This window comes from Chanodichthys erythropterus, chromosome 21, assembly GCF_024489055.1.
Source record: "Chanodichthys erythropterus isolate Z2021 chromosome 21, ASM2448905v1, whole genome shotgun sequence".
In the NCBI taxonomy this organism is placed as follows: Eukaryota; Metazoa; Chordata; class Actinopteri; order Cypriniformes; family Xenocyprididae; genus Chanodichthys; species Chanodichthys erythropterus.
In genome coordinates, this window is record NC_090241.1 from 12,931,624 (window position 1) to 12,947,802 (window position 16,179).

A 16,179-nucleotide genomic window follows, 5' to 3' on the forward strand; every position below is an offset into this window, starting at 1 on the left:
GCACTATTCCTGTCAGTTTTCTGTTACTTAAATCAGCATATTTGTATATGGCCCCTTAAATTGATTCTTGTGGCATTTAGATGTACTTATACACACACACATTATATATATATATATATCAGACAAAATGCCAGGAGTTATTTTTGACCATTCTACTTTAGGGGATACAAAGCAATCTCAAAGTGTTTAGGCATTGTTGTGACTTAGATGAGGATCAGATCACATTTTATGAAAAATTACTGCAGAAAACCAGTTCATTCCAAGGGGTTAACATACTTTTTCTTGCAAATGTATATATGAAATGTATATTTAAAATACTTTAAAAAAATACTTAAATATAAAACTAAACCGCCAGTAGGTGGCGGCAAGTGACTATCTTCATGAGTGTGTCATTGAGTCATTCATTCAGCTGAATCGTTTCAACAGCTAATTCATTCAAGAATAAAATAAGTGAATCCCTGCATGATGCATCCCAATGTACATACTATCCACCCTATCCGCCCTAAATAGTACTGAATATTACTAATGTCACATACTATTCAGGATGGATAGTATGCACATTGAGACACAGAGTATAAAGGGTAATTGAATCAATGAATCAGTCGAAACAAAGCTGTGTGTTGCTCAGAGATGCACAAAGGTTCTTTTATGATATTTGTTTAGAACTATTTTTGTTGGCCAAAAACAGACAATATTGCATCAAAAATGTAAGTCGCTTATATTAACTACATGTTTATTGAAAATGTAATTTCACATTTGCAAAAGTGCTATTTGTGAAAGCGGTGTGTGATGTTTAACTGTATCATATGATGCTTAACTATATCATCATTTGTTGTCATAATAAACTTTATTTACAGCACATTTTATAAAAGGAATGCAGCTCAAAGTGCTTTACAATAAAAAGCATTATGGCCTACAATATGCACCAAGTACTTCACATTAAAAGAAGTAAAAAATACCATAACTAAGATTAAAATGAAACCCCCTTTATGATAATAAAAGATAATTATACATAAAAATGCATGGTAAAAATAATACATTATTAAAAGACATCATGCTCTCAGAAAAAAAGGTACAAAAACTGTGGTAGTACCCTTTCAAAAGAGGTATACACCTTTGTATCTAACAAGTGCATATTTGTACCTCAAATGTAGGCCTACATATTGGTACCAAAAGTGTACATATTAGTACCTAAATTGTAGGCTACATATAGTGACAGCTTTTGTACCATTTTTTTTGAGAGTGCATTGCACGAAAAAACCTTGAATACTCTCTAACACTTGACGGGTGCTCCATTAAATCTTCGTCCTCAGTTAGGAACCTGGGTGTGCTCTTTGATACCAATCTTTCAGTTGAAAGTCATGTTTTTAGTATCTGTAAAACCGCCTTCTTCCATCTAAAAAATATATCTAAATTACAACATATGCTCTCAATGACAAATGCGGAACAGTTGGTTCATGCATTCATGACCTCAAGACTAGATTATTGTAATGCTCTACTGGGTGGTTGTTCTGCTCGGCTTTTAAACAAACTACAGTTGGTCCAAAATGCGGCAGCTAGAGTTCTTACTAGAACCAGAAAGTATGACCATATTAGCCCAGTTCTGTCAACATTACATTGGCTCCCTATTAAACATCGTATAGATTTTAAAATCTTGCTACTTACTTATAAAGCTCTAAATGGTTTAGCTCCCCAGTACCTAAGTGAGCTCTTAATGCATTATAGTCCTTCACGTTTATTGCGATCTCAGAATTCAGGCCAGTTGATAATACCCAGAATATCAAAATGAACTGAAGGTGGCAGATCCTTTTCCTATTTAGCACCTAAACTCTGGAACAATCTTCCTAGCATTGTTCGGGAAGCAGACACACTCTGTCAGTTTAAATCTAGACTAAAAACACATCTCTTTGCTCTTGCATACACATAACACATTATCAATACATTAACATTTTTCAAATCCGTTAAAGGATTGTTACGCTGCAATATTTAGGTCGGCCGGAACCGAGAACATTTCCTATAACACTAGATATACCTGTACATCAGAATAAGAATGGCATCTCCGCTAATATCTGTCTCTCTGCTTATCCTGAGGTTTGCCGGGTGCTGGATTCAGGCCGTATCCAGATCAGATGGAGAACCTGTGTCTGGACCTGACTACAACGTAGCCCAGGAGACAATGGGCCTACAGATCCAGTTCTGGCTGCATCTATAATTCAGATTTTTAATCCCCGTATCCGCTTACATATATTTATATATAATCGATTTTTAATCTCTATAATAAAAATGTATAATTCAGATTTTGATCTCCATATCCATTTACATATATTATATATATCTTCCAAGGGGTTTTTTCCCTTCTAGGACTTTTTTCCCAGTGCTAGCACGCTGGGTTTTTCTCCTAGGGGGGTTTTTTCACCCCTGGGAGTCAGCCGACATTGGCTTAATGTAGCACCATCTTGTATATGTTACATATTACCACGCTTGGTTGTACAGCTTATTTTTAACCACTTCCCTTTTTCTGTGCTTCTAATATGTAAAGCTGCTTTGAACAATTACCAATTGTAAAAGCGCTATATAAATAAATTTGACTTGACATAATACCTAGAATGCTTGCTAAATATAAAAAATATTTAGCAATCTGGCTACACTATCTCTTGGTAATGTGCTCCATAGTTTTGTCAAGAAATGCAGTGGCTTTACGGGAATGAAGAGGAATGAGATTTATTGAAAATATTTTAAAGCGTCAATTGCTAATAACTGGCACTTCTATCATGTAAATGTTGCTTGACTAGTCAACTTGTCGCCAGCTGAGGAGAGTCAGTCGCCCCCCCCGTGTGAGGAAAGTGAGTCGCCAGCTGCGTGAGTATAGTATACCACCACTGGTCTATCAGTGGGAAACGCTGTAGCCACTGGCGATAGGTCTAAAAAATAAGACTAGTCACTATACTTCCGGCCCGCCATATGTCGGGGCCCAGGATATCAGCAATGTACAAGACTGGTCATTGTCAACAAAGTATGAAACTACATATTGTACACTACATACTGTAAAACGTACCTATACGGCTGTATAATATTTTTATTTATACCATTTCTTCTCTTCCATCTAATTTCTTCCTCTACACAGCTAGCACAACACTGACTAGGTAAATGAGAAGTATAAATTTTCATAGATGGAAAACTTTTTCATTGATGTAGATATTTCTGCCTCCAATTCTGTTAGTCATGAAAGCCATAAAAGATGAGCGTTTAAGACAAATAGAATTTAGACAAATGAAAGATTAATGCCAAAATGTTTCAGACAATCATGTGCTGTTAAGTGGTTCAGTGGTTACAACTGTATAGTTAATATTTAAAAAAAAAAAATCTATTGGAACCCTATTAAAGGGTTATTTGCAAAACCAAATAAACTTAATATATAATCTTTGTGTCTGGTGGACGTCAAAACATGCTCAGTAGGAATATTATGTAAATCAGGAATTATTATTTGCCAGTTTGATAATATTAATAGTATTAATAAACTGTATGTTGCCTGTATATTCCCTGAATGGTAAATGAACAAACCCAGAATCATTTCCCAAAAAAAAAAAAGTTTATTGTACATGCTGAAGCAACATTTGAATACATCTTATTATGCTTTTTTTCTATAAATGCCTGAAAGGAATACAAGGCATTTATTTAATACAAAGGGGAATGGGGTGTCACGGAGGTTGGGAGGCTTCACATGGAGTTGAGTGATTTTCTCTGGACATTAACTATAGTCAGAGTTAAACACAAAACGCAGTAAGTTTTAGTGCAGTGTAAAACTCATGACGGAAACTAACATTGTTCTCTGTCATCTCAGTCAATAACAATTTAAACAGAAGCAATGACAGCAAATGGTGAAGAAGAAGAAAAAAGAAAAAAAAATTGTACCAAGGCCTGCCTGACTGGCTCTACTGGAGGTTGTGGATCATCTCCTCTTTGGCAATGAGATGAGTGGTTTTGTTGACCAGAGACATGAGAGAGTTCAGTTTTTGAGACCAATCATTCAGAAGATCGTTAGGGTCTTTAGGCCTCTGGAAATTAATGATACCAGCGAGGCGGTCCACTTTCGCATAGATGGTCTTGTTGACCACCAGATTTGATAAGAACTCCTCTGATTCCTACAAGAACAAATAAACATGCACGTTGAATACTAAAACATTTATTGAAATGTTGAAATGCTTTAAATTCTGTTGAGTTATTAAAAAAGAGCAGGGTGAGGGAGGGACATTACAGCATTAAAAACAAATCTAGTCTTAATGAAATAATGTAGTACACTATTAAATCCATTTTCATCACTGTGACTGACAAAAATCCCCCAAAGCAAGCAGAAAGAAGCATAAAAAAATAAAATAAAAAAAGAACTCACATCAATAGAGAGGTCGAGCAGTGCTGCCATTCTCCCCATTGTGATACTTGTGTAATACTTTGCCATTATTCTGATGTTCTGGTAATGACAGACAAATATCAATTAGCAATTGTATGACAATGACACCACAAATCATAGCTCAAAATAAACAGAAAACAAAACTAGATTAGTTCACTCATTTATTCACCATATATTAATCATATAAACGACTCCTGTAAAACACAGGGTGAACAAATATACAGTTCAATGCATGCAGAAGATATGAAATCATACCCGTTTCCCTTTTTTTTTTTTTTTTTTTTTACTACCATAAATTGATTACATCACAAGGGCAAAACTACTTGAGATTAAAACTCATTTCACAACCTATCATGTCTTGGCATAATGTTTTGATGACAATGAATTCCCTAAACTAGAAGTTCACCACATTCAAAACCTCCAAAATGTCACAACCTGAGCAAAGCTAATAAAAGTCATTGTAAGAACTTTTTGGCTGAATGAGAACAATGGGTGTACCGATTTATATACATATCAGTACATGTAACAAAATATATATGCAGTGCACCAAGTTAAACTGCAGCACTGTGTTCGTTTACGTGCACAGAGCTCATGATAACAGTGCTTTTGATGTCTTAGAGTGATTCAGTTTGCCAAAAATGCAGAGATGGATTTCATGTGGAGCAGAATCTACTCCGAGTTTGGATCACTTTTTCGTACATTTGGGAATGCATTGTGCACCACCCACTTCACCAGATATATAAGGAGAAGCCCAAAAAAGAAGACGCTTTAAGTCTAGTATGCTTAATCTTGTTCCTGAAGATCCACCTTTTTTGCAAAGCCTAGCTACAAACCTAATCAAATTCACTTGAACCAGCCATTTATGATATTCAGGAACACTTGATAATTACAAACAGGTGTGTTGAAGTAGGGATGGCACTGAACTGCTTTAAAGGCTCCTGGCAGTTTTCTGTCAAAATAAAAGCTTGATGATTTAACATAAAAAATGAAGTAATTAAGATGCTTTAGGTTTTTCAGGAAGATGCACTAACAGTATTGTATTCAGATAATTAATAGACGACAGAAATTGAATATGTAAAATAACACTACTGTATACATTAAATAGACTAAACCTTATTAAAACTACAAAAGTTATTCATTCAAGAGTCTTTTGTTGTTTAATTAACATTAATGACTGCAGCAGATTTATTAGGCTGCCGTCACTTCAAGAGCTGCACAGATCCAATAATGTTACAAGTTTTCTTTCTGGGCTGTTTACATTCACTTAAGACATAACCAACTGTGTTTACGAGGATACATGCCAAAACGGCATTTTGACATTTTTTTTGTGTGTATGCCATTTGACCATTTAGGCACGAATCCCACAGTATACTTTGCTTATGCGCATTTCGCTCTGTCTCGGACTGCACGCACAGAAACCTGCCTAGGGAACATCATCTCTTTTACAGTTTAATGCACTTTTAATAACACTGTAATATCAAGCATGTACCACAGTTTAGCAACAGTAGACTGCATTTTACAACACTCACTTATTACACTCACTCGGCTGATTTTGATATTAAGTTTAGCTTAACACATCCCTAACATATAGCCCCTTTAAAGTAATAATATTAATATAAATTTATTTTACAAACTTTTAAAATGCATCATCATACAGAGCTACGGCATGGCATCAGAACTTATGCTGAGTACATTAGTCCACCTTTATGATACTTTGCGTCCTTATTGAAGTTTAAATACCATGGGTTTTGAACAACAACAATAACAATTAATGAAAATTTTCCTTTGGAGTGAATGATTCTTTTAAGAGAGTCACAAGAACAGATATAAACAATTTTTTAATAAAGTAAAACTTGGCCTCCCATATCAGCAAAAATAAGCCTCACTCACATGTTCTACCACTCTGTTCTTCAGATCCTTCCATCTCTTTTCTCCCTCTTCTGAGTAGGTGAAGACATCAGTGTCAGGAGTTCCCATGGAACCCTCCCTCAGTTCCTTTCCATAATCCTCCACTACAGATGACCAACGCATCAGCTCCATGGTGGTGAATTGTTTCAGGAGATCCCTGCCAGGGAAGAATGAGAAAGATAAACCTCTCCACCTGAAGATACTATTATGCTTGTGGCTGATTGACTGCTGAGCCATATTTCTGTACCCTTGCAGAAAACTCCCAATAAGTTTTGGCTCATTTACCTGTATTTGGGTATTTCCTCCAGTTTCTTGTCAGTGCTGATTCTATGAACTAAATCAGACTGTTCATTCTCATAAGGAGCCAAAATCACGTAGAGCACCACACTCTTGAGAGCCTGAAAGATACACAAGACGTTTTCAGTTTTAAAAAGCACTAGACTGCAAATGAAGTGACTAGCTATGTTTCCATCCAAAGCTGGGAATTTAAATTTAATTTGAATATTGCATAAATCATCTGCAAATAAAACAGTATTTCCATCCCATGTATTCAAGAGAACGATTTCAACCAATTACCTGGGAAATTCGTTTAAAATATCTGGGGAAAAAAAAAAATGGAAATTGTTGCAATCTGGGAAGCCGCTGTGGCTCCTTTTTCCTACATCATGATAAATGACTTGCGTCTCAGAGCACGCAGACAAAACGCAATAAACACTGTCATGCTATCTTGCGTTCAGATGTTTGGGAATACAATCATGTGAGAGACTTCTGGGAGGCCATTATACCAAATCATTCTGATGAAAGGCTTTCAGAATGATCAAACCAACATTTGAGATGCTATGCAACGAAAGTGCCACTAGTAAGTCCAGTTATCCAAATCACATCCACTGTTGACGCAAAGTCACGCAAGTTATTTTGCACATTGAGGTATTTATGCGGTAAATGTGTTTCCATCGTAGTTTGTGTGCTTTTCTTCTTATTGGATAATATAAAAATAAAATTTAAAAAAGTATCCACCTCAATTGAGCGCATACGTTTTTTATGCACATTTTTAGAATTCATGCACATTATGGTGTTTCCATTCAGTGTTTTTATGCAATATCCCAAAATGCGGATAAAAATAGGTGGATGGAAACTTAGCTAACATTTCTTTGTATTACTAAGGTGAACAGCAAAGCTAAAAAGAAAAGTCAAAAGACAAGACAAGGTACCTGCTGCCATTTGGATGCGTCTTCTAGTATACAAGGAGTGTCATATATGGCTCGGTAATGTTTGCATATGGACAAGTAGGAGCCCTCGTGCAGATCAACTTGAATCATCAGATTATAATATTTCAGTTTCAAATCCTAGACAAGCAAGAAAAGCAAGTGGTTATGTAAATGGCAAAACTGAATGCACCTCCCACCAAGATTAAAAAACTGAAAATGAATCAGAGAAATACAAGAGAAGAAAAGAAGTTTCCTCAAAAAGATGATCAAACCTCAGTGCCCTCATCTTGGAAGAACTTAGTGTTGATCTTTTTGCTAATGATCTGTGTGCGAATGTAGTCCTTGACAGCAATGCACAGCCTCATCTGCTCCAGAATGAACTCTGCCTTCTCCTTCTTTTCCATTGAGCCATATGTTTCCACCTGCAGAGAGCAAGAGAGCATGAGAAATGTCTATTCAAATCAAGTGTGAATGCTTCAGGTTAAATGGTTTTGTACATTACGAAAAACATCATATAATTGTGTTTTGGGTGAATGCCTTTAAAATTGTAAAGTATTGAATCTTCCAAAATTTCATTAACTTTTGAAGTTCTTAATTTGAGTTCAATTCCCACAAATAATACAGCAACATTACAAATCTTTGTTTAACTTAGTTGCTTATAAGAAAACTGGTTATAGTCGGTGGCACCAATGATACATGAATTTATATAAGTTATTTTTCTAAAACATTAACAAAAATGTTCAATCAATGTTGGTTAAAATGGATTGAAATATATTTTACCCTTTATGTATCCTCTCGCTCTTTTTATTGTAATTATTTTTCTCTTTTTCCCCCCTTTTGATTTATTGATCTTGTTTTAGTTTCTTGTTTGGCAAAATGAATGCAAAAGTAATGATGAATTAGAAAATTCTTTATTATAGATTGCTATGTGCTGAATTGTACAGCAGGTGTCCATCCTAACACTGAATATTCCAGTTAGTTTGAGGCCTTAAAGGCACAGCATGTAATTTTCACCACTAGAGGTTGCATATTCAAAACAATAAAGGCGTAGCTTGTTGATGCTGTGAAGGAGCGTGGAAGGATGGGAGTTGTCCTGTTCACCTCCACTGCCGATGGAAATCAATCCGACGGGACTCACAAAAAAAAAATCATGTTCATGGATGAGGTAATGAAATTATGTTTTATAACCATTATGTTGATTCACTTAATTTTATTTCATTTTGAATGAATTAGCCAGAAGTAACGTAATGTTTAATGCTACTCATACATGTCACTTTGTCTAATTAAATGGTGGGGGTAACGCAGCCCAGTTTTACATGTTCAAAACAATCATACTTTAAGTACATTTGAACTTACCCACAGCATTTGCAAAAAGGCTGACTTACAATATATATATAACACATACCGTATTTAATTACACTGCCATAGATTGTTCACCACAATTGTTAAACAGTTTTAAGAAATGCTACACTGAAATTGATCCTCGTTTTATTTCTCCTTGTCCAATTTGATTCACCCGTGTGCAGGGCTTAAAGGATTAGTCCACTTTTATATAAACTTTTCCTGATAATTTACTCACCCCCATGTCATCCAAGATGTTCATGTTTTTATTTCATGAGTCGAAAAGAAATTAAGGTTTTTGATGAAAACATTCCAGGATTATTCTCCTTTTAGTGGACTTCAATGGCCTCCAGACTGTTGAAGGTCAAAATTACAGTTTCAGTGCAGCTTCAAAGGGCTTTAAATGATACCAGACGAGGTATAAGGGTCTTATCTAGTGAAACGATCAGTCATTTTTGAAAAAAAAATACAACTGAATGTACTTCCGCTTTTCACATTCTTCAAAACACTTACACAGTATGTCCTACACCTTTCCTATTCTACTAATGGAACGAACGCGGCACCCGTTTAATTTTTTTCCGTAAGTAGAATAGGGAAGGCGTAGGACATACAGCATAGGCTGCATAAGTTTTGAAGAATGCGGAAAGCAGAAGCATGTTCAAGGCGATATTTTGTGGAAATATGTATATGGAGCATGTACAGTTGCATTTTTTTCGAAAATGACCGATCATTACGCTAGATAAGACCCTTATTCCTTGTCTGGTATTGTTTAAAGCCCTTTGAAGCTGCACTGAAACTAATTTTGACGTTCAACCATCTGGAGGCCATTGAAGTCCACTGTAAGGAGAATAATCCTGGAATGTTTTCATCAAAAACCTTAATTTCTTTTCGACTGACAAAAGAAAGACATGAACATTTTGGATGACATGGGGGTGAGTAAATTATCTGGAAAAGTTTATTTAAAAGTGGACTTATCCTTTAACATTAAGTTTTTTTGCTCATCAGCTACTGTGGCTAGTGTTTTTTTCAGTTACTAGCCATTTTCAACTGGCCACAATTTTGACATCAATACCATGGGGAAAAACTGCCATTTAGATATTTTTAATGTTCTCATAATTTGGCAGCAGGTATTTTAGGCTGCTGTCACTTTAAGTCCTTGAGCATGGATCCATTATTCTGTTACACGTAGTGTTGTCAAAAGTACCGACTTCAGTACCTAGTCGGTACTGAAATTTAAAAAATGTGACGCTTTGAGCGCTGTTGAGTGGATTCGTAAACATCTCTGATTGGCCGTTGTTTTCACGGCTCATCGGATATGTCTGTGATAGGCTTCAATGATCAACGCTGTAAAAACGCTGTAAATAGTCATCAATTAATCTCTTCACTAAGCGCTTACACAGATACACACGGGAGTGTTTGAAAGCAGGCGGTACTTTTGACAACACTAGTTACACGTGCTTTCTTTCTCAACTGTTTACATTCCCTTAAAATATAATTGACTGTGTTTACGTAAAGACCGGCATTTTAACATTATTTTGTGTATATTTGACAGTTAATGTGCAATAAGCAGCGAAAAATAACTCAATGTAGTACTTGAGGTGTGTTCACATAATCTGTAATACGCGTAATCCCAAGTTGAAATTCAAACCCTGTAACACCAATGATATTGATCCAGAGCAAATGAAACGAGTGAGTGAGGGAAGGTGGGTTTGTGTGTCACCCCGCTATTGGAGAGGAGAGAGCGCGAGAAAGCATAGCTGGTATCGTGTATCTATTCTGCGGAAATTGAGTATTGGAAACATTTCAGATATTTCAGTATCGATATGCATCGGAAAATCAATATTTTTGACAATTGAACAAAATATATAACACTGTGCTCATGGTTTTTGGATATTTTAATGAAAAAAAATGTGCCTTTAAGAGTATGATGATGATGAGGCAGATGTGCAATCTCTTAAGACTCACCTGCAGTTCCTGCAGAATGGATGCAGCTTCTTTCACCTCTCCATTTTGCTCTTTGATACAGGCCAATGTTTTAGTCAGCCTGGCACGCTCAATCTCCACATATATCTACAAAAACATTGATATTCAGCAAGAATAAAGAGTTAAGCTGAGCATTACAATGGAGTAGAGTGATCCAGCTCATAAGAACTAGATCTGATATACACAATAATAACAGAAGGAACTGAGACCTTTCCAGCAGTGACTGTGCGTAGCGTGTCGATGAGTCTGAGTTTGATTGACAGGTCACTCTCAGCATCGACATATGTATAACATTCCTGTACCATCTTTGCAACAGCCTGTAATGGTAAATTATGAGAATGTTTTTCATTCTGGGAAATCAATGATTAAACATCTACACATATTAGAGAGCAATAATATAGTAATAATCAATAATAGAATTTGTAATAAAATATTAGTTTTTACAGTTGTTGTACTTAAAGGTATAGTTCACCCAAAAGTGAAAATTCTGTCATAACTTACCCTCAAGTAGTTCCAAACCTGTATGAATTTCTTTGTTCTGCTGAACACAAAAGATAGTTGGAAGAATGTCAGTAACCAAACAGAACCCCCCCCCCCCCCCCCATTTACTACCATAGTAGGAAAAATACACACTATGGTAGTCGAGATCTGTTAAGTTACTGACATTCTTCTAAATATCTTCCTCTGTGTTCAGCAGAGCAAAGAAATTCATAGAGGTTTGAAACTACTTAAGGGTGAATAAATGATGTCAATTTTTGATAGATTTTTACTAGTGGGTTTTTTTTTACTAGCAGGACACTATAGTTCATTTATGTAAGTGAGGATAGCAAAATAAAGTGAACGGTGACATATACCCAAAAATTCTTCATACAGTGGACTACCAGTAAAATTCATAAAAATTTGGAACCAAAAATAGTTCAGACACTTTGACGTAACCATGTTTTGCTTAAGTGTTATATGACATAAGATTTTTTTTTCTGAAACAGTTTAACTCTGAGATCTTGTCATATTTTATTACCATTTTTTAAACTATAGTGAATAAACTGTATTAATGAATGAAATGTTCAAGGTGTCTGAATAAATTTTGGTTTGACTAATTATATATATATATATATATATATATATATATATATATCTATATATATATATATATATACACACACACACAAACGCACACAAAAAGATGCGTTTAGACTGACTGACTGACAGGTACAGTTGGTCGAAAAACATTTTTATTTGGCATATTGACCTTAATTATTGGCTCCATGATGTTCATAGCAGAATCCCTACCTGCTTCAATTGACTTCTTCTCTTAGACAGTAGCATGATGTTTTCGTTCAAGGCATCCCAGTCTTTGGCTTCATAGCATATCTGAACTATACCCACCAAGATCCTGGAGGTGGACACCATATCTGAAGCCTGGACAGGAGTGGCACAAATGCAAACAAAAAGCAGGGCATTTAAGAGCTAAGAATATTGAACCTACATTTAAACAGAGCACAGTGAGACACTTACAGTTCTTGTTTGCTTCTCTAGTGACAGCAGACTCTCGATGGCCTCCTGTAGTCTGCCATCCTTAAAAACAAAAACAGATTATGTTAGAGTTTCTCTTTCGCATGTTTTTTTTTTTTTTTTTTTCTGAAACTAATATCAATGTGCATACAGCAGTAATTGTTTATGAAAGGTGAAATATGAGGCATGATCAGTGAAATATCTCTGGCTAAAACCTAATCAGGTGCCTATTTTGACAGCAATTTCCTGGAAGGTTTATGTCTGCATACGAAAAACAATCGTTTTACATTAAACGCGCAAAAGTGGTTTATATTAAATAAACCAATCATACAGTTTAATGCTTAAATGATTTGATGAACGTTAGCTTTAGCACGCAGCATGACTCAGCCGCTCATTCACACTTACTCTGGCCATTTTCTCACACTCAGGCAGACGTTGATCTACAGTGACACTGTAGTCAACCTCCATCTTTACTATCCGTCCATCTGATCGTTCAACTCTGTCCTCAGCCATTGCTGCTGCTTATAAAAGGAAGAATTCGCAGTGAATCTGATAACTACAACCCGAACACCTCGATGTAAATCTTCTTCTGTTTCTTCGTGCGGTTTTTTTGGCGTTGGGCAGACCAGCTATTTGTGCATTACCGCCTCCAACTGGACAGGAGTTTGAAGCGGAGGAGAGGGAAAAATATCTTTATCACGTAGGATAGGCAATGTTTCTCATAAACACTTTTTGTTATACTGATTGAAACTCTTTTCATATCCTGAGGGAAAATAGAATAATAGAAGTAGTCTAAATATTAAAAAAATGTATATATATGTGGAAGGCTGCATCTAAATCATACTTCCCTACTATATAAAGGCAAACGGTAGCCTAGTATGACAAAGGAAGTATGTCCAAATTTACATTACTTATAAAACAGTAGGCAAAAAGTACCCAGATGACCTAGGCTACTTCATCCGGCGAGATTCTGAAGTGTGCATACGATGAACACTTTACTATTCCATTAGGTCACGGGAGAGGATTTGTGAAGCAACACAAATGATGCAGGTAGGTCACATGATAATGACAACATGACGAATGTAGTACATTCAGATTACATTCATACTACACACATTCATACTATATAGAACATACTTTTTTAGCGGTTATGAAGAAATTCAAAATAAGTAGGCTATCTAAGAGAGTATGTGATTTCAGAAGCAGCCAAAGTCTTACGACCAAAAAATGTTCGCCCAATCATTTAATTCGGTCCATAGAAATGAATCTGCAGCAGTCAGGTGATACAAGTCAGCAGCCTTTAAGTTGGTTACGTTCAATATTATTGTAATGGTATGTGCTTTGAGAGCTGATTTAATTTAACACCGTCTCTCATGATGCTTTGCAGACTCATGCTGTGGCTACGTACGTTCATGTGTTTTGGAGGAGGCGTGGCATTGGAGAGAGCTCTGAAGGAAGGGTGGATCTTATAGGCAGATCTTATGCTTTCAAATCTAGCTTCCTCTCCGAAATTGCCTACCGTACCTTAAAATGTTTTAAACCAGAGATTCTCAGTTCTGGCCCTTGAGGCCCACTTTCCTGCAGTTTAAGGGTTGAAAAAAAAAACCTGTCTGTTAACTCTCTGAAGGAGTGACATAAAACAAAAACATTACATTGTTAAGGTTACTTAAGTTAAGGTTACTCTTTATTTTACGTGGTGTGGGTCCACATGGGGGCCGACATGTAAAGATCACATGGCGATGAATACCACTTATCTCAGAATGAAGAACCGTGTAGTGACAGCTAACATATTTAACTTTTGTGCAAGGCTGCACTCACTCTACTTGTTATAAGACGATTCTCATATTAGCCAAGGCTGTTTCCAAAAAGCTTATAATCCCAAGGAGATTCTAGAAACCATTGAAGGTAGAAGCAATGAGCTTCTGGAAAAATGAATTACATATTAACAATAATTAGGATATATATAAATTTGGGAATGTGCATGTTGATCCAGATGATTGTGTCATCTGAAGTCCTCGCAGGAGTTGGCGCCATCTCTTCATAGGTGTTGGTCATCTGAGGTCTTCTTAAGAGGCTGGATTCAAACTAAAGCTGATGTCCTCTGTAGTAAAACAGAAAAGCAAATGGAGAATAATTAGCATAGCTGCTGTTCATAACATTAAGTAAAGATTGTCATGTGCAAAGTTTTTCTATTTCTAACATTTCTGAGTTTGAGTCCTGTGTTTATTTCCTGTTTCCTTTGTTTCCATGGTGTCTAGTATGCCTCATCATATAGTTACCCATTGAGTTCACCTGTCTAGTTAAGTTGTTTGTTTCCTTTGTATATTTATACTCCTCAGTTTCCTCTGTTTTGTGTTGGTTTTTGTCTTTGTTTAGCTGTGTATTGTTTTTCCTCATGCCTCCTGCACTGTAAAAAATGACCGTGATTTTAACAGTAAAAGACTGTAAAAATGCTGCGGTGAAAAACTGTTGATTGGTTTACAGAAAGTTTCCGTACTATATACGGTGAATAACTGTAATAGATCTAATGGTACATTTAATGTAATTTTACGGTAAAATACCGTTAAATTCACAGTTTTTGGAAGTGAAAAATAACAATTCATTGTAAAATTTACAGTGAAAAACCGTGTATTGACATTCCCACAATTCCCTGCGTGATACTTCACATTTGATATATTTTCGTTAAAATAACTTTGTTTCTTCTTAGTTTTTCTCATTTCATCAGTTATCATTAGGGTTTTATGTTACATCTAATGTTGTTAAATTAATGTTTATTGCATTTTTAAAATTTCATGCATGTTACCATGATGGTGTTTAGTGTGTGTGTGAATGACGCTGTGTGCTCCTTCTATATATTAATATTGTCCTCCTCAGCTTGTGGAAAAGCTGCTTGTGATGAACTTTGATTCATCATGTGACTCTTATCACCACTGTGTTTGGTGACTGTCAGTGTGTATTATAAAGGTACAAAACAGATATTAGTACTTCATTAGGTTGGTAAATTAACATTATATCAGTTAATGAAATACGTTATTGTACCGTAAATTTAACAGATTTAAAATGTAAAATTCACATGTAACTCCGTAAGTACGTTTACGGTTTGATGTAATTTTTACAGTATTGTTCTGGTAACCACAGCTGCCAGTATTTTTCCGTAGAAACAACAGGATTTTTTTTACAGTGTGATATTTGAGTATTTAGCAACTTCAAACAAATCTCAAATCTTCCTTTCTTAGGCAAGATCATTGAAAAAGTTGTTTTCAGTCAGTTGAACAAATTCAAACAAACCCAAATAGATATTTGTATAGTTTGGTCAAGACGATGCTCATAATGATAATAATGATATTTGCTTAAAGATTCAGACAAAATATCAGTACTGATATTAATATATTTTAGTGTTGCCTTTCACACTGTCAACATATGACTGGAAAACTGGGTAGTTTGTCGTATAAATCTTGCATGATCTTGGAGTCTATTTTCAGTAGACATGTCAAAACAATAACTAAATCTGCTTACTATTATCTGCATCTAATCTCAAAATTAGATGTTCTATATCCATTCAAGAGAAACTAGTAAAATGGATTCCTCATAGTCCTTCCCCAGAAGACCAGCAGCTTATACAAAATGCTGCAGCTAGGATTCTGACCAGAACCAAAAAATAAAACAAAATAAAATAAAATTCTGAGCACTCTTATCCTCCGGTCTTTACACTTGCTTCCAGTTACAATTAGAATTTATTTTAAAAGTACTCTTATTTTATAAATTACTCACTATATGCACTAAATGGTCATTGAACATAGACCTAACAGACCACTCAGA

The 16,179-nt window shown here is 35.6% G+C and overlaps 1 protein-coding gene across 2 annotated transcripts; it reads right to left on the reverse strand.

Annotated features, from left to right (window-relative positions):
• Positions 1-3,579: 3,579 nt before the first annotated feature.
• Positions 3,580-12,966, reverse strand: psmd12 (proteasome 26S subunit, non-ATPase 12). 2 transcript variants are annotated; one of them, XM_067374128.1, is made up of 12 exons: positions 12,766-12,966; positions 12,364-12,423; positions 12,139-12,267; positions 11,058-11,165; positions 10,831-10,935; positions 7,797-7,946; positions 7,528-7,662; positions 6,602-6,714; positions 6,299-6,473; positions 4,391-4,468; positions 3,913-4,142; positions 3,580-3,752 (listed from the first exon to the last, which is right to left on the reverse strand). In XM_067374128.1, the coding sequence occupies exons 1-11, from the start codon at positions 12,871-12,873 to the stop codon at positions 3,933-3,935; spliced, it is 1,371 nt and encodes a 456-aa protein (XP_067230229.1). In that variant the 5' UTR covers positions 12,874-12,966; the 3' UTR covers positions 3,580-3,752; positions 3,913-3,932. The 2 variants fall into 2 exon arrangements, with proteins under 2 accessions (XP_067230229.1, XP_067230228.1); XM_067374127.1 differs by having other exon boundaries at positions 3,580-4,142.
• Between the last annotated feature and the right edge of the window lie 3,213 nt (positions 12,967-16,179).

Coding starts and splice junctions, on each gene's coding strand:
- psmd12 (XM_067374128.1), bottom strand. CDS start 12,873: ATGGCTGAGGACAGAGTTGAACGATCAGATGGACGGATAGTAAAGATG. Junction 11,166..12,138: donor GAAGAAGTCAATTGAAGCAG/GTAGGGATTCTG, acceptor TTACCATTACAG/GCTGTTGCAAAGATGGTACA. Junction 6,715..7,527: donor ACGCATCCAAATGGCAGCAG/GTACCTTGTCTT, acceptor TGTATCTTTCAG/GCTCTCAAGAGTGTGGTGCT.